Source organism: Megascapheus bottae, chromosome 7 (genome assembly GCF_031878675.1).
Source record: "Megascapheus bottae isolate mThoBot1 chromosome 7, mThoBot2.hap1, whole genome shotgun sequence".
NCBI lineage: Eukaryota > Metazoa > Chordata > Mammalia > Rodentia > Geomyidae > Megascapheus > Megascapheus bottae.
This window is the reverse complement of record NC_143515.1, coordinates 75,169,213-75,195,951: the sequence shown is the minus strand read 5'-3', so window position 1 is coordinate 75,195,951 and position 26,739 is coordinate 75,169,213. Positions and strand designations below refer to the sequence as shown.

General features: G+C 36.4%; 1 protein-coding gene across 1 annotated transcript in view; it reads right to left on the bottom strand.

Moving 5' to 3' along the window:
- The window catches only part of Nbas (NBAS subunit of NRZ tethering complex), a 262,549-nt gene that overhangs the window by 111,491 nt on the left and 124,319 nt on the right, over positions 1-26,739 (bottom strand). Inside the window, exons 31-35 of the mRNA XM_090337434.1 lie at positions 21,149-21,261; positions 17,104-17,217; positions 12,638-12,751; positions 10,218-10,375; positions 9,341-9,430 (exon numbers count right to left, since the gene is read on the bottom strand). Of these exons, the coding sequence (XP_090193560.1) occupies positions 9,341-9,430; positions 10,218-10,375; positions 12,638-12,751; positions 17,104-17,217; positions 21,149-21,261 (589 nt within the window). The remainder of the gene's footprint in view (positions 1-9,340; positions 9,431-10,217; positions 10,376-12,637; positions 12,752-17,103; positions 17,218-21,148; positions 21,262-26,739) is intronic.

Sequence of the window (26,739 nt, the reverse complement as noted above, 5' to 3'; positions counted from 1 at the left end):
GGAAATAAACTCTGCCAAAAACATGAGTAAACACAGAAACAAGTTCAACAGAGCCTGAGGAAAAGAACACAGCATTGCTGGCACCTTGATTTGGACCTTGTAAGATTCTAAAAAGAGATCCAGCCTGGCCTGCAGATTTCTGTCCTGAATACTAAAAAATTACCAATTACTTAAAGCTCTAAAGTTCACTGTAATAAAAAAGAATATAACACATTAGCACATTCAAATAAATTTTACTCTTACTTCTAATAAAGCCATACTTAAGCTATACTAATCAATGTTCATCATTTTTCTAATCACCTGAAGGTGAAGGTTACTCATATATTCTAATCTGTTTTAAAATCCAGAATTTCTAATGTTGTCTATGGACATTAAGGAACACGCAAACCATTAATTTAATATTGATTAATGCAATATTCATTATGAAAACAAAACTGAAAATAAATGACACATTAAGATCGGAAACAAATTGTGCATGTACCAAATCATACAAAAAGTAATTGTTTGCAGTGCAGGTTTAGATAAAAACTGGCACTTCTTCTAGGCTTTAGGTTGCACCCATCCTGGAGATTGGCTCATTCAGCTATATTCTGGCCTCTCATAAATTTTCTTTTGATGCTAGAAATTACAAAGCTAAAGAATACATTCCCTTGCAGCTAATGTGCCATGATGTTATTTTTTTCTAGTCTTAAGTAGCATTTCAGTAATAACTAATGAAATTTAACACCTTTCCTACATTTTCGTACCCTCTATTGAAAATTATTTGTTCTGTTTACCTATGATTCTGCTGTTTGTCCATCTTTGTCACTATATGTAGGAGCTTTTAGTATTCTAGATACATGTTTGGAACATTATGAAGCCCTTATCTAACATTCTTTTATCCATTATATTACAGAAACACTTTTTATGAATTTTTCATAGTACATTAATAGTTAGAGTTTTTTGTGTGTTTGTTTTTCCAACTGCAAAGTAAGCTATCTAAGAACACCTAAAGCACTATCTACTCATTATTATATCCTTAAAGTATGTTAGAATCTCAGAACTTTGGAGTTAAAGTAAATGTATCAAATCTGGTTAAATGTTTGAAACTATATTACTGAAAGGCTAATATTGTGTCTAGAGTAGAAAAATGTCATTTGAATAGGATTTCATCTCGCATTTTGAATTCCTGTTCATCTTGAGAAGCTTCTTAATTGAGAGGGTGTATTGAATGATTTGGATGTCATAAACTAATCTAAGTATAGAACCAAATACATAAACATGGTAGGAAATATATACTTACGCAGAATGACTTCATTCAAAGGTAAATCAGACAAATGAAAAGGTATCAAAATGCATGACACAGAACCTTATTCTATCTGAGAAAATGAACCTGAGATTCACTCTGTTCATAGAGATGGATTAGCTCAAGATAGGAAATTTAAAGCATAGGAAATGTAAAAATGTATAAATGAAATGTATATAGTCAGAATATATGTGATAGAAAAAATTCTATAGGCCGGGAGTTTGGCCTAGTGGTAGATTGCTGCCTAGCATGCATGAAGACCTGGGTTCAATTCCTCAGTACCACATACCTAGAAATAAAGCTGGAAGTGGTGCTGTGGCTCAGGTGGTAGAGCACTAGCCTTGAGAAAAGTCCAAGTACAATGCTCAGGCCCTGAGTCAAGCCCCAGGACTGGCAAAAAAAAAAAAAATTCTATAAGGAAAATTCCCTCAAAATTAAAGATGAAGTAAAATCAAAGGCACACTTGGATCATAGAACAAGCATTTAATTTGAAGGTGGTCTACCAGGATCAGAGTATAGCCAAAGCTATTAATGAGAAAATAGCTTTCTTTCAACTTCTTATAATGAGGAAAGGAAAAAAAAGAGGTTAGGCAAAATTTACTCCTAAATAATTACTACTGACACTTTTTATGTTCATAGTGGCACACTGCTAATTAATTTAGAGTGTATAATAACAGAAATAGATTAAACCCCAAAACCAAATCAACAATTCCCAGCATAAAATTTAACATGAAATCTCATTAATATCTACCATGCTACAAGGCTTAAAGGTTAACTTACTAAGCACTAATATAATCTTCCAAATCTTATAACAAAAGGCACCATTATCAAATGCAGAATATCATATGCAGGAGCAGAATAGTTCATGTGCTAAACCCGTTGCATAGAAACAGTTCTTATTAATCAATTATTATAATGAATCTTCTATTTAATCTATTGAAGCAGTTACTTTCTGGAGTAATATAGGGTTAAATTCAGAGAAGATTGTTACCCCCCTATAAATTGAGCTGATGGTGCAAACAGACAAGACAAAAGATTAGAAACAGAACTCAGGTTAGGTTCAGCCATCCTGTCTCTTCTAACAGATCCTTAAATAATCCAAGTACTCCGCTGAACCTAACATTAACAGTAAATTGCATCCTGAACATAGAATAGTAAAAACATAATCCTTCTTATAAGTGACACTACTTTTCAAAGTGCCTATCTAAAGAAGCAACAGAAAAAAATACCACATAAAATAAACCAATGACATCTGACTGTTTAAACCAATACTGTGTCAGATTTTGGTAGTCATGAACCCCTATCATGGACCCCTGGGTATTTCTGATGAAAGCTGATGAAAGGTATACTTTCAGGAAAAGAAAAAAAATACTCTTACCTAAAAGTAAAATCACTAACGTATAGACACACACATACACCACTTAAATTCTAAGGACCAACCCCTTTTCAGATCTATTAGTAGTCTTGGATCTAGATTATGAAAATTATTACTAGGAAAAATAAAACTATCTTATTTTTCTCTTCTCATGAATACTTTTGATCACCTTGGATGAATGTCTTTGGATGTGAGAGATATATCCACGTTTTATTGATGTAAGACTTAGGACCTATGCTGAATATCAGGGTTGCCATGAAGGCTATGACATGGTCCTTGCTCCTAATGAACTCTGAGTACATGAGGAAAGGAAGGGAAATAAAAATTTGTCTTATTTCACCAATGAGCTAGAAACATAAAGACCCTATTCAAATATGAGTTTAGTAAAGCAAGGGAGTCGAAATCAGCAGAACAGGACAACTTTCTCATGCCAAGACTGACATGTCTATTTGAAATATCAGTAGAAATAGTAGGTTTGCAGCTGTAGCTAGGAGCCTGGGGCTGTAGAGTGGAAAATTGTATGTGTAAATGCAGATATTTAAATTCATAATCACAAATGAGGTCATCTAGAGAGGGACCATCCAGGAAGATCAAGAGAAACTTGCAAAGGCAACTGAGAAGTAGTCAGTGAGGCTAAGAGAAAACAAGACAAATGAGTTGACTCCAAGAGAAGGATGTCAAATGTTACTTATAGTTCAGATAGTAAAGACTGAGATTTGACCCAGCAATGTAAACTAAGATGCTCTGGGTACTCCAGACAACAGCTGCTCTAGTGAAATAGTGAGGAAAGAAGGCCTCATGAAGAGTAGGTGGAGGGGAGGGAGAGGAGATGTGAGAACAGGGATGGATGGGGGAGAGGGGGCAGTAACTACAACCAAGCACAAGCTAGAAAAACTCTCTCAAAGTGGCACATAATGGCTCTAAAGTGTTAAGTAAAATCACCACACTTCCCTAAAGGTAGAAAACTGAGCATACACAGGCTTCATTGTGACTAAAAATGATATCCTCATAGGTCCCATAGACAAAAGTTGCAAGTTAAAGAAGAAAATCCTAGTATACAACGGTAGTGCCAGTAGAGGCAGCTAGCTCAAACTTTGGTAAGGAATGAAAATCTATGATGTACGTTTGTAAATCTGATGAAAATGATAAACTCAGATGAAGCTATTAACTAAGTAAACTTAATTAATGCTTCTATTGAGCTAGAAGCATTGCAACAAGCTGCATGTCTCCTCTTTGATCAGATATTCTCAATTTCTGTCTTATCACCAAGACCACTGATTGTATAATCCTACAAATCAAGTCTGCTAGTGGAAACATTCATCAGGTAATGCTGTCAAAAACCCCAGCAAAACAAAAATTAATAAGGATCTACTGTATTTCCAGTAATATGCCAACATTAGACGAAGAGAGCACTTATACACAGATATAAAATGAAATAAAAACTAAAAAAAAAAATAACAAGTTCTCTGAGATGATTCCCTGAAGTATATTTCCAATACCATTGACCTCTTTCTCTAGACCCTCCTCAATACCAATTAGCCTTAAATTAGGCTTCCTAATTGTATCTTGGACCTCCTAAAGCGCTCTCTCATATTTCCTAAATTTGGATTGACTCATTTTCTGTTCTTTTTCTATAACAACTAAATTATCTTCAACCCCGGAAATTCTCTTTTCTGCACTGTCTAACCTGCTATCAAAGCTACCTATTTTATTCTTCATCTCCCTTGCTTCTAATTGCTCATTTTTGATGCCTTGCATCTCTTGTTTTAGATCATGTATGGATTTCTTTAGCTCCTTGATTTCCATTTGAGTGGTCAGCTCAGCAGCTTTATTCTCTTTGGACATTTGTTGGAGTTCAGTCACCTTTTTGTTTGTGGATTCTAAGAATTCATCCATTTTTCTTTGAAAAACCTTTATTATGGCCTCCTTTATGGCTTCCCCTTTTTCATATATCACCTTGTTTATGGTTTCCTCTTGTTTAGCTATGGCTTCCTCCCTTATCTCTTTATGTTTTCACATTTTTCATTAATGATGTTTATCAATTGCATTTGTACAGCACTTGGAAGACTCTCCTCTAGATTTGCCACTGCTCCATTGCCTGTTTATGTTGGGTGGGAGATACTATTCCTTGATTTGACATTTTTCTTGAGTTTCTTGTTCTGTCCATTTGAGGATGGGAGCAAGATTAATACTAAACAAGATTATAATTTTTCAGATATAACCAACCTAGACCTTTTTAGTTAGCTAACAATAGATATTAGCTCTTTTAGATTGGTAATAACACTCTTTCTTTTTGTATACTTACATACAAATCTAACACAATCACAGATGACCAATTTATGACCAAAACAATAAGCCCCTCAATCCAATCTCTATTGTATTTAAGTCCCTCTAGACCTAGAGTATAACTGAACACCTAGATACACAGCATTGCTCAACAACCATCAAATGTAGATCCATGCATTGTAAGAGTTGAAGGATGAACAGAGGACCAGAGATAGAAAAAGAATATGAAAGATGACAAGAGAGGTAGGAAAAGAATAATACAGGAGTATAAGAATATTATAGTAATGAAGAAAGGGTATCGTGTAAGGATAACCGACCTAAGGTGATAGACAGGTAGAATATTTGAGTAGAAAGTTTAGATGAACTTAGATAAAACTTATAAAAGGAAATCACTTAACTCAGGAACACATCTCTACCATTCTCTCAAGAAAATACTGGTATTAGTGTGCAAAATGTGTACATACAAGGCCCAGTCTGAAGTAGAGAAAAACTGAACACAATCTAAATGTCCAGAAGCATAGCAAAGGTCTCTGCCTTCATTGGTGAATTAATCTACAATGGATTCTTAACTTGACAATAATTTCTGCTAGAAACATTCAGAAGTGGTACTTAAAGAAACTAGGTCACTGAGAGCATGTTCTCCTCAGTCTTCTCTGCAGGAATCTCCTGCAGGTAACAGAACCACGTTGCTCTATCACATTCTCTCTGCCACGACAAAAGCATACAGGACATAGAGAACTTACACATAGGGTCCAGAAGCCAGAGTCAAGTGACCATGGACTGAAACACCTAAATCTATGAGCCAAAAGAAATCTTTCCTCCTTGTTAAATTGGTTTTCTCCAGTATTTTATCCCATAAAGAAATTCCAAACCAAACAGGTAAACCCCCTTTGAGGAACAGTTTGGCAGTTATTTCAAACATCAAACATAAACATGCTACGGAATATAGCAATTCTAGTCCCAAGTACCTATATGAGAAATAAAAATGTATTTCCATACAAATAATGCATATAACAGCATTATTCACAACAGCTAAAGAGTTGAAACATGCCAAGTGTCAATCAGTTAATGAATGGAAAAAGAACATGCTGGCTGTGATATTAAAACAACTGCTATTTTCCCACTTTTACACATTTTACATAAATAACAACCCTTTTTATATATTCAATATAGTGCTATGCTTAGACCATATGCTATTTCTAAACATTAATTAGTCCAATCATATAAATCTGTAGTCACTTAATGTTCGTAACAAGTTTTCCCACAGTGAAAATGATTTTTTAATGGAACTCTGTATACAATCCATTTCTAACTCTAATTAGATTTATCTGGGGAAAACACCATTGGCTAAGTGATATAAATAATAATAGCTAAACAAAATGTTAATATGCTAAGTGGTAGAATATTGTTCTATCTAAAGGACATAATAACCAGCATTAATAAGAAAATAGAAATTGGCAATTCTGTATTCACAAAGACTGCATTTTGTTCTATTTATAAACAACTATCTTATTCACAGGGAACAAGGCATTATCTTCAAATTTGTAGTATCCACTTATACTAATGCAAATGCTACTGCATAATAATTATGCTTCTATTTTACTGGAATATATAAATAAAAGTCATTTTCATAACTGAAGTAATGAAAGTCTTAAGTATGATACAGACTACACATAAAATCAGCCCTCATTTATGAGTTATAATTTAATAGGGTTATTATATCTACTGTTAATGTATAATACACAACCTCTTACAGCTAAACACTGTGTTTTGGTCTAAATGTAGCCATAACACTCTGAAATGCACATCATGATTCAAAGCCATAATGTGTTCATTGAGGGTTTGGATCAGCACATCATGAGATCCTCATCTATTATAACTTGCTAAGAAACAAAGGAAGATGGGAAAGCTTTTATGGAAAAAAAAAGAAAATAGCCAACCACCAATATACAATTCTTTTTTTTTTTTCTAAGTAGGCCATGGAGAGAAATGCTGGTGCAGTGCTCATTTACTGATGACACTTGAATGGGGCACTGTGTGCCAACCTGCACAAACAGAAAGTAACCAACATGCTAGACTGTCATTTCCTAATTCACTGTAACAGAAGATACAAGGAAACCCAAAAGTGACACAAATCTTTTTATGGATTTTTATAAAGGATGGGAAGAATTCAGCATAAGTACACCAAGTTGAGTTCAGTAGGAAAAATGGTCCAGCTCTCTGCTGAATAGAAAATTAATATATCTCCATATTGTCCAAAACATAGCGGGACCTCAGTAGCTTCCAGGATCATACAAGTGAGTTCAACTGAAAATATGTATGCACTTTCTATTCTTTATTCTTGCTTTTAGGTCAAATTCTGCTTCTTTATTGTTACTGCAAGCTAATCATTATGCAGTGGGTGTTTCCAAATGAGTTTATCATTTACCAGGAATTTAACTATTGACATTCACTCTGTGACAAGAGTACAAAGATAAACCAGCAGAGATGGCTCACACCTGTCATCCTAGCTACTCAGGAGGGTTAAGAACAGCCCATAGGCGGGTGTGGTGGCTCATGTCTGTAATCCTAGCTACTCAGGAGGCTTAGATCTGAGGATCATGGTTCAAAGCCAGCCTGGGCACTAAAAAGTCCATGAGACTCTTACGTCTAATTAGCCACCAGAAAACTGGAAGTGGTACTGTGGCTCAAAGGGCTCAAGGGCAGTGGCCTTGGGCTGAAGAGCTCAGAGACAGTGCCCAGGCCCAGAGTTCAAGTCCCACAACCAACGAGGGAGGGAGGGAGGGAGGGAGGGAGGGAGGGAGGGAGGGAGGAAGGAAGGAAGGAAGGAAGGAAGGAAGGAAGGAAGGAAGGAAGGAAGGAAGGAAGGAAAGGCCTAGAAATAAAACTCATAAGAATACCTCATCTCAATCAAAATCTGTGCAGCGGCATGCATGCATCATCTCAGTTATGTAGGAGGAGGCTGACATCCGAAAGATCACAACTCCTGGCAGACAGAGCAAAAAATTCACAGGGCCCTATCTCAACACAAAAGCTATTGTGGAAAGGGTTCAGGCTGATCTAGACAAACAAAAATTTATCTCAAAGTTACTATAGCAAAAAAAGGCTAGAAGCATGATTCAAGTGGTAGAGCTCTTGCTCAACAAGAAACTAAAGCTACCAAAGGTGGTAGAAAGGCCTTCTCAGGATGGTCCTGAGTTTGTAAAGCATAACAAGAAACGATGACAGAGACAGGCTGAGTGGTCAGTGAGCCTGGACAAGTGTGGAGAGCAGAAAGGCAAAGATCCAAGTTGGGGGTTAAGAATATCTTATGAAAAGTAGGCCTTTGAATGGAGTCTGAAAGACAATTCCTTCTAATACAGAGAAATGTTAGTTTAAGACCTGCTCCGAGGAACGTGGTGCTATGGCTCAAGGGTAGGGCAATAGTCTTGAGCTGAAGAGCTCAGGGACAGCACCCAGGTCCAGAGTTCATGCCCCACAATTGGGGGAAAAAAAAGTTTAACAAGAATTGCTCTGGGGCTGGGAGTTTGGCATAGCGGCAGAGTGCTTGCTTACCTAGCATGAATGAAGACCTGGGTTCGATACCTCAGTACCACATACATACAAAAGCTGGAAGTGGTGCTCTGCCTCAAGTAACAGAGCGCTAGCCTTGAGGAAAGCAGAAGGACAGTGCTCAGGCCCAGAGCTCAAGCCCCAGGACTGGCAAAAAAAAAAAAAAAAAAAAAAAGAATTGCTCCAAATCCTATAAAGACAATATCAGAATGCTTTTACATCAAGTGAGGAAAAGCCAAATAATTACTAATCAATTAACATAGGCCTAAAGATGGGGTTCTTCAAAAGGGCTACTATTTTCTTCTGGGGGAAGTAAAACAAAAGAAATCCACTGTTGATCTACAGAAATTTACTTCTAAATACCAATAAAAATACATACCTTCTTGTCTCTAGTTATATATAATAGTATGAATGACTCACCAACCTAATACTGAATTGTAACTATTTTTGGAAAAAATTAAACTATCATATTAGGGCATGGGAGAATTAAAATTAACTAAAACAAAATGAACACTCTACTGGTGAGTTATTAGAATTAAACAAGACAAGACCTCTGGAAAAGGACAGAAAACTGGACAGTACATCAAGTAAGGCTGTAGGAAGCTGTGAAAGGAAGTCCTAGTTACTTTTCTTGTATGGAAGTTTTAGCTGTTTTCTTTGCAATCACAGTTTGAGCTGGACATTTCTGTCATGTGTAATTTTCTGCAGGTTATAGTTCACATACCCAAAATTGAAGCGCCATCTCTAGACACAGTTACACAAGCCATTTGCCTAGCTGGGGATAGGTGTTCATCTCAGTTCACCTACACCTTGCCCCTTAACTCCTCTGCATCATAGCCTACCTCCTGCAACGGTTTACTAATTAACGGTGACACACTGATGTTTTCTCCGCCTTCAGGATGGAGCTCGAAATTCACTCTTTGGTATAGAATCTGAAACAAGAAAAGACTATATAAAACACTGCAGGCTTGAAACAAAAAAAAATATATATATTGTTTCCTTCTTTTGAGGAAAGGCATTATTTCCCACTGAACAATTTCTGGGAACAGACATACTTTAGGCCTTTACGTGGATATTTCAAAAGGGAAAATCAACTATGAAAAATGTGGCACGCAATGCAATAAATGATGACGAGGTAAAAACAAATTTCAACACATCTCTCATGCTGTTGTAGAGTTTCTCAAAAAGAACATGTATTTGCCTTATGCAGACCTAGTCGATGAGTTTTAGAACCATTAGCATTTACCCAACGAAGGCCTATTTGTAGCCTCTAGTCCCAAAAGACACCAAAAGGATTGGTGACACCAACTGCTATCACTTCATAGTTTGAGAGATTATTTCACATGATCATTCCTCATATATTTTTTGTTGACATTAACTTCCCCTTAAACTCAATAATTTTTTGTAATATTACTTCCAATTTTTCTCAAGACCATCTTGTTCCCTTTCTTCTTTACTTTTTACTATAATAAATCTAGAGATTATGCTTAATGTCCTCATATTTTCAAATCTTTTTTCAGGTAAGTGACAATCTATTTTTCTTTTTTTTCATATATTTTTTATTGTAATTAATAGAAGGGTTACATGATATTTGCCAGATAGATGGTGCATTAATACACATACATTGATACCCTTTCACATGTCTTGGTCCCCATTTGGTCAGTGCTGTTTGGGTTTAGTTTGATTTTATGTTATTTTTTTTAATTTAGAAACACTTACTTGTGCCTGTAGAGAGCTGCTAGCTGTCAAAAGAAGCTCAATTCTGCTGGCAGGGCAATGTGTCAAAGCAAAAGCCATGAGTTCTTGTCGAGTGGCCAAGTCCTGGTAACCTTCTGATTGCCCTAACTGGCTACAAACATCCCAGCTTTTAGGATAACCTGCAAGGTAGACAGGAAAAAGACCATGATTTCCCAGTAACACAAGACACATTCAGCTGAGTGCCAGAGGCTCATACTCATAATCCTAGCTACTCAGTAGACTGAGATCTGAGAATTTCAGTTCAAAGCCAACCTGGGCAGGAAAGTCCCTGAGACTCTTACCTCCGTCTAGCTACCAAAAAGCTAGAAGGGGGGCTATGACTTAATAGGCAGAGAGCAAAAAAAGCCCAGAGGCAGTGTCTAGCCCCTGAGTTCACACCCCAGAATTGGCAGTAAAGGGGGGAAAAAAAGGCATATCGAAGATTAGATTGAAGAATACACAATGGATTCCAGGTCTCCTGGAACCAAAGTAAAACTAAAGACATTAATGGCATATGAGGCAAAACTGCTTACAAATCAAAATTAGAAAAGAAAGATTAGGCTGAAGTCCAGTGCTACTGCACACAATTTTTCAGACCTATATTCACTTTTTGAATAACTGAAAATGAATATGAACACTTAGATTTATTTTGCCCTGTTACTACCCCTTTCCTCTTAGGTTGTTGAAAGGGTTAAGCAACCCTTCCAATTAAGAGCTCATCAGGAATTTCAAGGTGCTAATTGAGAGATATTAAGATAGAAATCCAGGTAGAATCATTCACTGTACAGAAGAAGATACATATCCCAAGTCAGTGGCAAAAAGCAGAATCACTTCTGGATTCCTTGGAAAGATCATTTCTTAAAATAGTGTATTCTTATTTGAAGGAATTCCAGCTTGAAAGTTTAACTTTTTTTTGGCTTTTTTTAATAAAGAATTTATTAACATTGATTTTACATGATATTTCAAATGACATGAAAATTTAACTTTTATTTCTAAGAACACAGGCTCCATTCAGAATAATTTCTCTAAGTATATTAAGTAACAATTCATTCACTCAAATTCTTAAAAGAGCTCTCTAATTTTGAATTGATAAAATATGTGTACAGAAAAATATTCTGAACATCATATTACAAAATTATTTGTAATATACATTTGTATATTATTTAATATAGCTCTTTTATGAAACCAAACTTCTAATGTCAGAGTTGTAAGTACCTTAGTAAGTTTTTTCTCAAGAGTTTTTAAATGTCATAAATAAATTACCAGAAACTGTTGCCTTCACCAATGAAGCCTTCCCAACTAGGTCTTTCTTGACTTTTACTACAATGCATTCCTCAGTTTCAGCAAGAATTCTGCTTTAACTTATCTCATCTACTACCCCTCAAACCTAGTCACCTTGACCTGCCTTCTGTGAAATACCCTATTTAATCAAGTTAGCAAGAACTTTTTAAACCTGATATATCTTCTTAGTAATTTTCTATCCAGTGTCTCTTCTGTTTTGCTCATTACCTGTAATATACACCTATATTTGTTCTGTTAGTAGCTGAGTCTAGTCTCACTCCTCTACTGCAATAATTTTGACACCTAACACACCTGTCCTCAACAAGGTCTTCCGAACTATTATTAACAAGTATCAGAATCAGTTTTTCATAGATTGTAGACGTGCATGAATCTGACTCAGTGGGACAGGACTTATCTACAATTCATGAGGCCTGGATTCAATTCCCAGCATCAACAGGAATAGCAGCAAAACAGTGCATATATACGTAGTGCACAGTTCCATGCACTATCCTGAAGTGATTTACTATTTTAACTATTCATTGCTGAAGTACAAGCAATAGGCTATACAGTATTTGGGCACAGGTACAGGAATACAGCCTTTAATACAGAGCCTTTCTACCAAGTAATTACACAAGAAACCCTGCTTACTATACAGAGACAGAATTCTTTAATTTCAACATAGAAAATGTTAAGGTTGTAAACTATCTCCCAATTTTTCAACATTAGTTTGAAAAGCAATGTTCTTTTAACTGAAGAATAAAAACAATGACTCTGTAGTCACAAATTATCAATATTAATTACTTAAATTTTCTTTTATATAATAAACTCATGAAATGTCATTAAATATCACAAAATATATTCATTAAACTGTGAGTATATTTTAAATAAGAAATGAAAAGCAATCAAAATCTCAGATAAAGTATAACATCTGAGTTCATTAAAATATTAATATGTATACATATAGCATAAATACTTGCCAGGGCAAATAAAATGTAATCTCAAGAAAAAATGTGGCTAGCTTACCAATCAGGCCAATTGATTTCAGAGCAGACCTTTTCCATTATTCATCATGTACAGGGCACATGAACAAAAGTGCTTGACTAAGTAAGGTGCCTACTCACCTGTGGCCATCAGCTCCTGACAATGCATATTGGCTGCTTTGTAGTCATGGAAACGAAGTGCTTGCTCTACTAAGAGGATTAGAACTTGTCCACGCCTTTCTTCTGAGTCTTCACCTGTAAGCACATGCAAATGAATTAATGATTAGGGTAGCATCAATTGATTTTTTTAAAAGCTCATTAACAGTGGCTGCCAAATTAATTCAAAAAATAGAGCATAGAGATTAGACTGTTTGCAAATGATTAGAGGATAAAAGGTTACAGTCGTATTGACCTTTCAATTGACTTACTGTGCAGTAAGTCCTCAGTCCCTGAAGAGATCAGTGATTAATATCAGGTCATAATTAAAATACTGAACCAAAACTCCAAACCACAGTGGACTACAGGCCTACAGAGAGTCTCGATCTTTCCCCAAATATAGGAAAAAGAAGAACCTCATACTTGGAAAGCAAATATAATAGTGACTAGTAGATGAAGAAAACAAAGTAGTAATATTTCTCATGTTAAAACTCAACAATGCTGATTCTGCTGGGCTTTGACCTAGTCTTTCAATGTAAGAGGAGGGTAGGGCTAAGGAGAGAGGGGTAGACAAATGAGAATTCATTTTATGTACCACAAAATTAATTAAGGGGGGGGGAAAGGCATGAGAATGTTGAAGGAGTAACACTGATCAGGATATATTGTACTCATAAACTGAACTATTAAATGGCACCTCCTGTGAACTTAAAGCTATTTTTCTGAACTCATAAGCGTACATATAATCTCAGTACTTAGAAAGCTGAGACAGAAACATCATAATTTCAAGGCCAATGTGGGATACATAATGACATTTATTTCACCAGTACCACCAGGAGTAAGAGAAAGAGGAGGAGGAGAAATTACACCAACAATTGAAATTAAAGTCACTAATATTTGTTAGAAACTAGCACTACAATTGATGTTTAGTCTAGAGCACTAAGACTGCTGAGCAAATTTTTATGTCTTCTCTGATGGCATCCTGCTAGGCCACATCACTGTGTCTGTTCTCCACATGAAGTTTTAGCAAATATCCTATTAAGCTGGTTTATCCAGAACCCCCCTCCTAGATATCTCATTACTCTTGATATATGACCAAATTTCTCATTCTCCTAGAGGGGAACTCTGGCCTATCTTCAGCAAAAATTATATATATATGGATATGGATATGGATATGTATGTGTATATACATATAATATATTAGGCTTAGCCCAATATAGGTGCTCTTAGTAATTTTCTATCCCACTCTCACCTACTTCCCTTGTTGGAGTTGGAATTGAACTTCTTTACCGTGAAGCCATTAGGCTGAGACAAACCAACTGAAAAACAAACCAGTGGAGAGGATTTCATGGAGCTACAGCTATCACATTTAGTTACTCCATAAAGGCCATTGGTGTCGCGGTGAAAATAGAATTCAGGAAAGAAAGAAATAGTTATGCTACCTTCACAGTATACCTGCCTTAAAGAATTAATACCGAATTCCTAAATGCAATGACCCACATGAAGTGTTAAAATTATTTCCTCGGTGTTTTTATGTATTGGTGAAATACTAAAACTATACATTCATGATGAAATATAACTATCTGAAGATGCTTTAATGAACAGCAAACTTGTACACTGATGGCTAATATACGGGGAGGTTTAGGATTTGCCTGTGAAACTTCACTGAATAGTTTTTGAAGCTATGGATGGTTTGAGAATACCTATGCAATTTGGACGGTTACAAAATCCCTGGAAGGTCTGAGAGTTGGTACAGGACTGTGTAGAACATTGCTGCGTTATTTATAAAGTCTACTTCACTCAGGTGGAAAAGTTGACATGAGTATTGGAAATTTTACTATTCCTTCTTCAAGAGCTCACAGAACATTCTCCTAACTCATTACCGAGCAACCTAGACCAATAAGGACACCTAAAAGCTAAATACAATAGACTACTTAGGAGATGAAGAATGAAAGTATGTGGTTCAAGGCCAGCCTGGGAAAAAATTTGTGAGAAAAAAAAATTTTTATATAATCCCTGTAATCTGAGAAGACTGAGACAGGAAAGTCACAATTTCAGGCACAGCCTGCAGTATATAATGAGTTTGAGCCTGATCTGAGCTACAGAGGAAGACCCTGTCTCAAAAAGAAAAAAGAAAGGAAAAGAAAAGCCCCACATAACTACTTCCTAGTAACTATACCACTTCCTGGTGATATAGTCAATATATCTATGGATATAGACATATCCACCACTTCTGATGGTTAATTGGAGATAAGAATGTCATGGACTTTCATGCCTGGCTGGCTTTGAACCTTGATCCTCAGATTTCAGCATCCTGAGTAGCTAAGATTTCAGGTGTGAGCCATAGCACCCGACTTTGATGATATAAACTTTTAAGTACTCAACTATGAATGATGATCTTTGATGAACAATGAAGAAACAGTACAGAACTAGTCAGAAAGAAGGGTTAAAAATTCAGTAACAAATCTTTTAGATAATCTGATTTAACTTTTGATGTTGAACAGTAAATGTTTTAATGTTAAACAGTGTTATACATAGTACAATAGAGGGATTTCTATCACTCTTTGTAAGAGTTAGTTTATTCCTTGTGTTTTAAGAAAATGTCCATGTAGTATCAACCTTGAAATATAAAGTGCTTATAAAAAAATGGAAAGAATTTTAAGTGTAACTAACCAGGAACAATTAGCTATCTACAACTAAGTGTTCAAGATTTAAGGGCTTTTTTTGCTCAAATTACTGACTTTTCACTTGGGCCTAGAAATGCCCAATGGGTAACTAAAAGCAGAACACAAACCTAGTATCACTGACTCCACTCTGCACTTGTGTCCTTGCTCAGTTAGTCTTTCCTATAGTCACCCTGAAATTCAGGGACAAGTACATCTTGAGACACAGAGTAATATAAGCTCAGGCAGCAATGACTCTGTCACTGTGATGAGGCCCCCAACTTCTTTCCGTGCCCCCTTTTGTTCCTGTCATATATAATGTACCCCCAAAACAGAATTAAGGACAGTGGGCCCCTTTTATCCCAGTATGCTAATGATTAAAGTTTCTCTTCTGTTTTAAAGGTATTTCAGCAATTCTCTTATCATTTTCTCTTTGATGCATTTTTTATTTTCCAATCAAGCATATGCTAGGTCCTAGGTAGGCCACAGACTCACAATTCAATTCAAAAGCTTCAACCTCCAAAGAGCTGAGATCACAGGCATGTTCCCACAGGCCTGTCTTGATGAGTTATTTTCTACAATAGCAAATCAAGAAATCTAGAAATAACTGATAATTTCTGGGTGAGCAGCCAAGTATATACATAAGTCTGTTGAATAAATAAAATACAAAAGGTTCGATTTGTACTATTATATAACGTCTAAAAGAGAACAGACTGGAGTACAGTCAGACTAGAATTTATTTAAACCAATGACTCAGAACCATCCAACTTAAGAAAAAAAGATTCCATGGTAAGATTGCTAAGATCTAAGGTAGAATGAGTCTTCTATCTGAAACTGTCAAGGAGGATTAATGAAATCATGCTTATTTTGTGGTTCCACCTCAAACTGCAGAAGGAGCACTGTGAGTGGCAAGCACTTACTTCAGACAGAAAAGCTAATTCATTTAATAAGTAGTAATGTTTTTATCACATAGCCTCAGGTGGATCAAAATAAGAACATGTTCAATGAATTATATGTACCAGACTTGTGTTTTGATGATATTAGACTAGACTGTAATACTGATTTTATATTAAAATTTGTGAGTACAATGTGACCAAGTTGAGATGGTCAAAGTATTAAAACTAAGACAACTGCCCTACAGAGGTATGCCCCCATATGTCCTATGTAAGCATGAATCCTGCTCAGGCACATGCAGGAATTATGCAAACACACATAAGCTGTTCTTTAGGACTAAAGATATTCTTCCTATTTATATAGGCTTCCAGGACCACTGATTTTTTTTGTCCTCTTCCTATTTTTCCCTGGTAAACAGGATAATAAACTTTTGTTATATCCTTAATTTATTTTATACAATGGAAAGATGATCCTTGTGGACACTCATGAGATTCAATGAGATAAAATACATAAAAATCTCATTGAAGAATTAATGAACAAAGCTTTCTACCACTCTTTTAGACTTACAAATATAAAATTAAATTTGGATACTACATGGTATATTAGAAAGGATGATTTGCTTTACATTCGAGTTTTCTAATTTTGAGGGTTGTACTGACTTCAATCCAATCTTAAGCATTTCAAGGCACCCCTCACTCCCCAAAAAACAATGTCTTCTCTTAAAGGAAGGGTAATAATTACAACATTCAATATAGATACATACTTCCATAACATGCCAAATATTTCTAGGAACTAGAAAAGCTCAAAAGTTGCTCAACTGGCACTTATAAAAATATACTTTAATATTCAAGAAGAACACAGAAAATATCTTCTGTAGTTTGGCATTCAAAAACTTACCTGCAACCTTGAGCAACTCTGCAAGGCTGAGAAGCTTAGCAGACTGTTTGTAGCATGTGGGAGATTGGGAAATACACTCCTTAATGAGGCTGATTCGATCTGAGCACAATCGCACTACAAGGAAAAGGAAAGACATACTAAAGAATTGTAACCACAGACATCATAAAAGGGTGCTATGACTGCCAACAAGTAAGGAATAATCCAACATAATAAAAACAGACTCAAGTGGGATAGTGACTCAGACCTACAATCTCTATCTGGAATACATAATAAGACACAGTTTTAAAATAAATAAATAAATAAAGCAGGGACCAGTTACTCCTTCTATTAAGATCACTTCATCTACCCCATCTACTAAGAACAACTCATCTACTAAGAAAAGGGGACAAAGTAGATCCGGAGTCCAGGCCAGCCCAGGCAAATAGAATTACCAAGATCACATCACAATCAATAAACCAGGTGAGATGGCACACTTGTGATTTCTGCTTACCCAGGAGGTGTAGACAGAAGGAATACAGTCTGAGGCAGACCTCCCAAAACACAAGAGACACTATCCAACTAAACTCCACAAAAGACTGTGGGCATGGCACAGGGAGAAAATCAACTATCTAGCAAGCATGATTTAAACCCCAGTACCTAGAGCTGTCAAAGTGGTTTCCAGATCAAAGAAAACTAAGTAAAATGTGAATGTACAAAGATAAATTATTTGTTCTGAGTAAATCATGTACAATATGGATATTTTCTTTACAATAAAATTTATAAAACATGGCCAATGAATTGATATCCTGAAGTTTCAAAAATGTGTCACCTTAATAAGTACTATGTCAGGACCTCATACTAACTATATACAACCCAATTAAAACCAAGGTAGAAAACGAAGACCATTGACAGTGATGGATCAGCATTTCCTCTAACTTTCAATTGATGAAACATTCAATTTTAGTTCCTCCTCTTCTTACTTCCCATAGGCAATGCAGACTACTAATACTCAAATATTTTAAATAAATTTGGAGGAATCTAGCAGACTGCAATCACCATGTGAAATGACATTTATACTTTATCTATCTTCTGAATCTCTGAACAATCAGTACACAGTTATCTTACTGCTAATTGATAATACATATATCAGTTTGAATTATATAAGTAGCTAACACACACACACACATACACACACACACACACACACACACACACACACACACACACACAGATTCAAAATCACAATGACTTAACCTAAGATAAAAGCAGAACAAAAATCAAACTGTGCTCCAATCTTCCTTAACTGAAAACTGCAAAAAATGTTACTGGCTTTAATAAGCTAAAAATACCTCTTAGTAACTTTAATCTTTAAAATTTTAAGAAGCTTTGAGTTCAAAAACTGTATTAAGGTACAACTGAATAGAATGAAATAGAATGAAATTGCCTGACTTAGGCATTATAAAGATGCTACGGGATATGTCCAATTATGCACAAATTACTTCCAAACAATGGTATTCAAGGTTACAATAGCAGTACCTCATTCAAGTATAATAAATCTGAGACACAGAACTTTAATCTTGAGCAAATCTACACTGATGACCCAGGTGAACACAAGAATGTCTCTACTGGTTCATATACCCAAAGGTCCATTCAAACCTAACACTACAAGGGACAACAACAAGGACCTGCTACCAGGCCATCATTATCTTCCCTTCTCCATTTCAGAGTAAAGACAGAGAATAAAGACAGCAGTCTGGCCAAGCACACAGCAAAACAGCTGAACCCTCTCTCCACTTAGAGTACTGGGGTCCTGGGTTTGAAGAATTTGAAGACTGAAAGCTACTTGTCAAGCGAGGTCAGGTAAGGCAGAATATTGTGAGATGTGTCCTATTCTCACAGAATAAAATCATTAAGAACAAGGCTATGAGACAGAATGAAGGTTTAAGTGGCACCAAAATGTCTTTTGATGAAAATGAAACTCTAGACCAATATCTATGATTACTACTTCTGTTGTAAAAGAAAAACCCACAGGCTGGGAACATGGCCTTGTGGTAACAGAGCCCTAGGTTTGATTCCTTGGTACCACATACACAGAAAAAGCTGGAAGTGGCACTATGGCTCACGTGGTAGAACACTAGTCTTGAGAAAGCCAAAGGATTCAGACCCTGAGTTCAAGCCTCAGGACTGGCAAAAATAAATAAATAAATATTTTTTAAAAAGAAATAAAAAAACTACAACTGTGACTCAAAGAAACGTACTGGGATTGGAAATGTGGCTTAGTGGTAGAGAGACTGCCCAGTATGTATGAATCCCTCGGTTCATTCCTCAGTACCACATAAACAGGAAGAGCTGGAAGTAGTGCTGTGGCTTACCTAGTAGAGTGCCATCCTTGAGCAAAAAAAAAAATCTTACAGACAATACCCAAACCTTGACTTGAGTTCAAGCCCCAGGATTGGCAAAAATATATATATTATATATATAATATATATGTACATATATATATATATATATATGTATGTGCTGAGCCAGGTGCTGGTAGTTCATTCCTATAATCCTAGCTCTTCAAGAGGCTCAGATGTGAGGATCCCAGCTCAAAGTCAGCTTGGACAGGAAAGTACATGGGACTCATCTATAATTAACCACCAAAAGGCCAGAAATGGAGCAGTGGCTCAAGTAGTAGAATGCTTGTCTTCAACAAAAATCCCAGTCCATTGCTCAGGCCCTGAGCTCAGATTGGGGAAAAAATAAAAACTAAGTAAATTAATTTTTAAAAATAAAATAAAATACACACACACACACACACACACACACACACACACTGAGTCAGGCATAAAAAGAAAAAATTTATCATTTTTAGCTAGCTAAAAGTCTATTAAATAAAACACAAAATATGTCAAAACTGATGGCAATGTGAAATTCTCACTCATAATCCTCAATAACTATTTGTTATTATCCAATAGTATTACTTCTTCTGCTCATGTTATTTCTTGAGATTGTAAGCATGAACTGTAAACAATATAATCTGTGGCCAAAAAGTAGCTTTATTTATTAATTTCTTTCCACTTAAAATTTCACTAGAGAAGAAAACTAAAATCTAATTCTAATTACTCCCTAGTTCAAGACATAAAAGGAACAATAGTAAATTAGTGCAAGTTATGTTGATAACAATACAATATAAAACAGAAAACTCACCTTGCAGGCCAGGAGGTTTAGCTACTACACAGTTGGTGGGAGTATAAATTCATTCAACCACTATGGAAAGCAGTATGGTGATTCCTCAAAAGACTAATAAACATAGAGCTCCCCTATGACCCAGCAATTCCACTCCTTGGCATTTACCCCAACATCCAAAAGCAAGGACATACTAAAGCCACTAGAACAACGATGTTCATTACAGCACTATTTACCATAGCATAGATATAGAAACAACCCAGATGCCCCTCAGTAGATGACTAGATCAAGATGTTGTACTTATATACAATGGAATTCTAGGCTGCCATTAGAAAGAATGACATCGCCCCATTTGTAAGGAAATAGAGAGACTTGGAAAAAATCATATTAAGTGAAGTAAGCCAAACCCAAAGGAACACAGGCTCAATGGTTTCCCTCATTTGTAATAATTAGTACACACCTAGAACTCTCCTAGCAGAGGACTACAATAGCACAAAACCTATATTCATAAGGTCATATAGAATGAGACTAAATGAAAGGATCTCTAGAATATGGAAATAAGAGTTTTATCTTTTGTGATTGTTGTTCTTAATGTACTATGTTATTTCTCTTCTCTTTTGTTGCCCTTTGGTTGATCTCATATTGTTACCATATCTGACTGTATTACCTGGTATATTGTACATATGTTTGATTATTTGAAATAATAAAGAGAAGGGGGGGAAACAAGATGATTGGGAAGAGATGGGAGGAGGAAAATGGAGAAAAACATGAGAAAGAGAATCAATGTGTAAGAAATAATGCACCCCATTATCTGGCGAATGTAACGGTAACCTCTCTATATATTACAATAAAAATTAAAACAAATTCATTATAGAAAAAAGAAAGAAAAACTCACCTTGCAAAGGTAAGATCTTTACTCCAAATTCTTCAAGACATCCAAGTGCCTGGATGAGGTCTAACTCCTCCTGAATGGCAGAGGGTCTATCCGTTATCAACTGTAAACAGCACCTGAAAGAAAACAGACATGCGTTTTGTTTTTAGTTTAAAGACTGGCCACCCAGGCTGGGAGTGTGGCCTAGTGGTATAGTGCTGGCCTAGCATGCATGAAGACCCGGGTTTGATTCCTTGGTGTCACATACATAGAAAAAAGCTGGAGCTCAAGCCCAGGACTGACAAAAAGAAAAAAAAAATTAAAAGAAAAGATTAGTTACCCAATATTCCTTTCTCTTTTTAAAAATTCACAATTTTGTTTGTTGAGAAGGGAGCACACCCAAATAAACAAAATCACAGATGAGAATGGTAATATCACCACAGAAATTACCAAGATCCAGAGCACCATGAGGGAATATTTTTCAAATCTTTATGCCAACGAATTTGAGAATCTAGAAGAAATGGATGAATTTCTAGCCAATATTAACATACAGACACTGAACCAAGAACTATCCCAACTAAACAGTCCTATTTCAAGCACTGAAATATAAATGGTAATAAGAGACCTTCCACGTAAGAAAAGCCCAGGGCCAGATGGATTCACAGCTGAATTCTATAAGGTCTTCAAAGCAGAACTCACACCAATACTCCTCAAGCTCTTCAACGAAATTGAAATCGAAGGCTCTTTGCCAAACTCATTCTACAAAGCCACTATAGCCCTCATCCCCAAACCAGACAGAGATTCATCAAGGAAAGAGAACTATAGACCCATTTCTTTGATGAATATTGATGCAAAACTTCTCAACAAAATACTAGCCAACCGTCTACAACAACTCATCAAAAAAATTATACACTATGATCAAACAGTATTCATCACAGGGAAGCAAAGCTGGTTCAACGTATGCAAGTCAATTAACATAATTCAACACATCAACAGGAGCAAGGACAAAAATCACATGATTGTCTCAATGGATGCAGAAAAGGCATTTGACAAGATCCTACACTCCTTTATGCTAAAAGCTCTGGAGAAACTAGGAGTCCAGGTAACATTCCTCAGTATAATAAAGGCTGTGTATGACAAACCCACAGCTAGCATTATACTTAATGGTGAAAAGCTAAAGCTATTCCCTCTAAAATCAGGAATGAGACAAGGATGCCCACTGTCTCCACTCCTCTTTAACATAGTATTAGAATTCCTAGCCAGAACAATAAGGCAAGAAGCAAGCATAAAGGGCATCCAAATACCAAAAGAGGAAGTGAAACTTTCCCTCTTTGTAGATGACATGATTCTGTATTTAAAGAATCCTATACACTCCACTCCCAAGCTCCTTGAGCTGATTCAAAACTTTGGAAAGGTAGCAGGGTATAAAATTAACCCTCAAAAATCAATGGCCTTCCTCTATGCCAACAGTGAGAGGAATGAGGCAACAATCAGGAAAGCAACTCCTTTTGCAATAGCCTCAAAGAAAATAAAGTACCTAGGAATTACCTTAACTAAGAATGTAAAGGACCTTTCTGATGAAAACTTTAAAACCCTGAAAAAGTAAATTAAAGTAGAACTGAGGAAATGGAAAAACCTTCCATGCTCCTGGATTGGAAGAATCAACATCATGAAAATGACAATCTTGCCAAAGGCTATCCACAAATTCAACGCTATACCCATCAATATCCCAATGGCATTCTTTAAATAGAAGAGGAAATCCAAAATTTCATATGGAATAATAAAAGACCCCGTATAGCAAAAACAATTATTAGCAGAAAGAACAGCACAGGAGGAATTTCAATACCAAACTTTAGACTCTATTACAGAGCTATAGTGACCAAAACAGCTTGGTACTGGCACAAGAACAGGCCTGAAGATCAATGGAATAGAACTGAGGATGCAGATATTAAACCACAGACCTATGGCCACCTAATCATTGATGAGGGAGAAAAAAAAAATAGAATGGAAGAAAGACAGCCTCTTCAACAAGTGGTGCTGACAGAACTGGTTAAGCACCTGCAGAAAACTAAAGTTGGATCCTTCCTTGTCACCCTGCACTAGAATTAACTCCAAATGCATCAAAGACCTCCAGGTAAAAGCCAACACACTGAAAACTTTACAAGAAGGAATTGAAGATAAACTAGGCCTCCTTGCCACAGGCGAAACTTTCTTAATAAGGACCAAGAATCACAACAAATGAGAGAAAGGCTGGATAAGTGAGACTGCATTAAACTGCAGAGCTTCTTTATGGCAAAGGACATAGCTAGTAAATTAATTGGGAAGCCTACAGAGTGGGAGAAGATCTTCACTAAACATACAACGGACAAAGGCCTCATATCTAAAATATATCAACAGCTCAAAAAATTGAACCACTCCAAAACTAATCTCCAAAGAAACAACCATCCCATTAAAAGATGGGCCAAAGACTTAAAGAGAGTCTTCTCTGAAGAAGAAATAAAAAAGGCTTATAGACACATGAAGAAATGCTCAACATCTCTGGTCATAAAAGAAATGCAAATCAAACAACTCTAAGATTCTACCTCACTCCAGTTAGAATGGCCAGGAGAAAGAAATCTAATAACAACAGATGCTGGAGGGGATATGGCCAGGAGGGATCACTACTACACTGTTGGTGGGAGTGCAAACTCATTCAACCACTATGGAAAGCAGTTATGGCAGTTCCTCAAAAGGCTAAACATAGAGCTCACCTATGACCCAGCAATTCCACTTCTTGGCATTTACCCAATCATCCAGAAACAAGGGCATACTAAATCCACTAGCACAACAATATTCACTGCAACACTATTTACCATAGCAAAGATATGGAACCAACCCAGATGTCCCCCAGTGATGAGTGGATCAACAAGATGTGGTATTTGTACACAATGGAATTCTATGCTGCTGTCAGAAAGAATGACATTACCCCATTTGTTAGGAAATGGAAAGACTTAGAAAAAAATCATATTAAGTGAAGTAAGCCAGACTCAAAGGAACATAGACTCAATGGTTTCCGTCATTTGTCATAATCAGTAGAAACCTTGGGCTCTCCTAGCAGGTGGCATGTGTTTATCATCCTATCAATGGAGGAAGTGTAAACAGAAGGACCACAGCCCAAGATTCCTAGGCATAAAGGGAAGACTACTTGAAAAACAAAGCAAAAGAGGTGAGGGACCATGGTTCAAAAAGAAACCTGTGTAGCAAGCACAAGGCCCTGAGTTCAAAGCAAACTTATGTTCAAAGAAGTTAACTTTCTGTATTGAACATCAGAGGACAAAACAAATATCACTAGCAATTTACTACATCCAGACACTGAGCCTTCTAGATGCTTTCTTTGACCTTCATTCTCACAGTAAGCCCACAGGATAGGCAAATGTCAACATATGCTTTAAGAGTGAAAACCTGGATCTGAGGCCAAGTGATTTGGCCATGATTACATTTCCATTACTAACGGCATTACAAAAGGAAGCGCGTGACTCTTTCTAGTGTTCTTCACTCATGAATACAAAGGTGATGATGATTATATCAGAAAGGACATTTTTTTAAAGAAGGAATCGAGTAATTTCTGGTTTCCCTTCTAGGACGAATAAGAATATTATAATTTGGTCCCAACTTTATACTTCAGAATAAATGACCTATAAAAATTGCCCAATAAACATTTTTTTCTGATTAAAGAAGGCATCCATTAGTAATACAATACTGATGTAAATGACAGGCTAAAGTGATTTGTTTAACTAAGAATGTGTGATATGTATGGACTGTTTCATTCTGCTTTTTTTGAATTTGAGATTAGGTCTCCTTATGTTGTCCCAGGAAGATTAGAACTCACGCTCTAGCGATCCTCCCATCTCTGCCTTCTGAGTAGTCAACTACAAGCATGTAGCACCACACACAGCTCTATGGAGTATCGTTAATAAAATTTTTTAAGATATCAGAGCAAATACATTTCAGGATAGTTTTATTTAGTGAATGAACTTACTATCTAAAGGGTGTACACAGGATCACAAGAGTAGAAAAGACAAGTTGTGATCAGGTCACAGAGGGCTCAGACACCAGTCTAGCATCGATGTGACCAGGGATGTAAAGTCTGTGGTACTCACTTTTGAACCTATAACTCCAGCCAAGGGCATTATTCTACAGACAGGTTCAGGTATGCTCAGAGTTACACTGTTACAGTGGTTCAATATCAGGTTGTTTTCAAAAGGAAAGAAAATACACCAAATTGGAACTATATTCTACAAAAGGTAAGCAATAGAATAATTTATGACTTAACAAGTATTAAATATCTGCATGTATCTGCATGTACTCATATAGTAAAACATGTAATACAGAACATACATTTAAAGATCAAGGTATACGCCAAGCACAGGTGGCTCACACCCGTAAGCCTACCAACTTAGGAGGCTGAAATCTGAAGATCGCAGTTCAAAGCCAGCCCGGGGAACTAAGGTCCCTGAGACTCATCTCGACCAGAAAATCAGAAGTGGCTCTGTGGCTCTGAGGGTCACGTGGTAGAACACTAGCCTTGAGCTGAAGTGCTCAGGGGCAGTGTCTAGGCTCAGAGTTCGAGTCTCACAATTGATATATAAATAAAGAATAAAATAACTTTGTTATCTGATATATTGAATTTATTTGTATTTGGATATTTGAAATTTGATAGGGAAAGGGGGAAAACCAAGATGGGTGGGGGGGGTGTGGGGGGGGAGGGAAATGGGTACCAAGACATGTGAAAGGGTATCAATGTATGTGAATTAATGCACCTTCTATCTGGCAAATATCATGTAACCCTTTTACTAATTACAATTTTAAAAAAAAAGAATAAAATAACTAAATAATAAAGAGAAAAAGCAAGGTAAAGAAAAGCATACATCAATATTAAGAACTTAAGAGCCGGCTCAGACAAAAAAGTTCATGAGACTCTTATCGCCAATTAACTACAAAGAAAAGCAGAAACGAGGTAAAGTGCCATCCTTGAGCCAGAAGTTAAGAAACAGTACCATGGTCCTGAGTTCAAGTTGAATTCAAGTCTTAGTACTGGTGTATGGGCGCACACACACCCATGCATGCACGCACACACACATACACACACACACACACACACACACACACACACACACATATGCAAACACACGCAAACAGCTGAGGAATAAAGATAGGGAAAGAGAAGGAGGAGGAAAACTGCCAATTCATTTCCTTTGTACTATTTGGATGTTTACTGTTTCCTCAATAAAAATACTAAAGAATCTGGGTGAAAGTAGTTCACACTTGTAATCCTAGTTACTCAGGAGGCTGAGACCTGAGAATTGCAGTTTGAAATCAGCCCAGGAGAGCCTGTTCAGACTCTTGCCTAGCAATAATCGACCAAAAAAGAAAAAGAAAAGTAAAAGAAGCAGCTATGAGCGTAAGCATGGAACACTAGCTTTGAGGAAAAAGAGGCTCAGGGATAGCAATCGCTGAGTTCAAGCCCCAAGACTGGTCAAAAAAAAAAAAACCAAAACACCTAATCTTTAAAAATGTATAGGGTTGGAGCCAGGCATTTGGCCTAATAGTAGAGTTCTTGCCTAGAATGCAGGAAG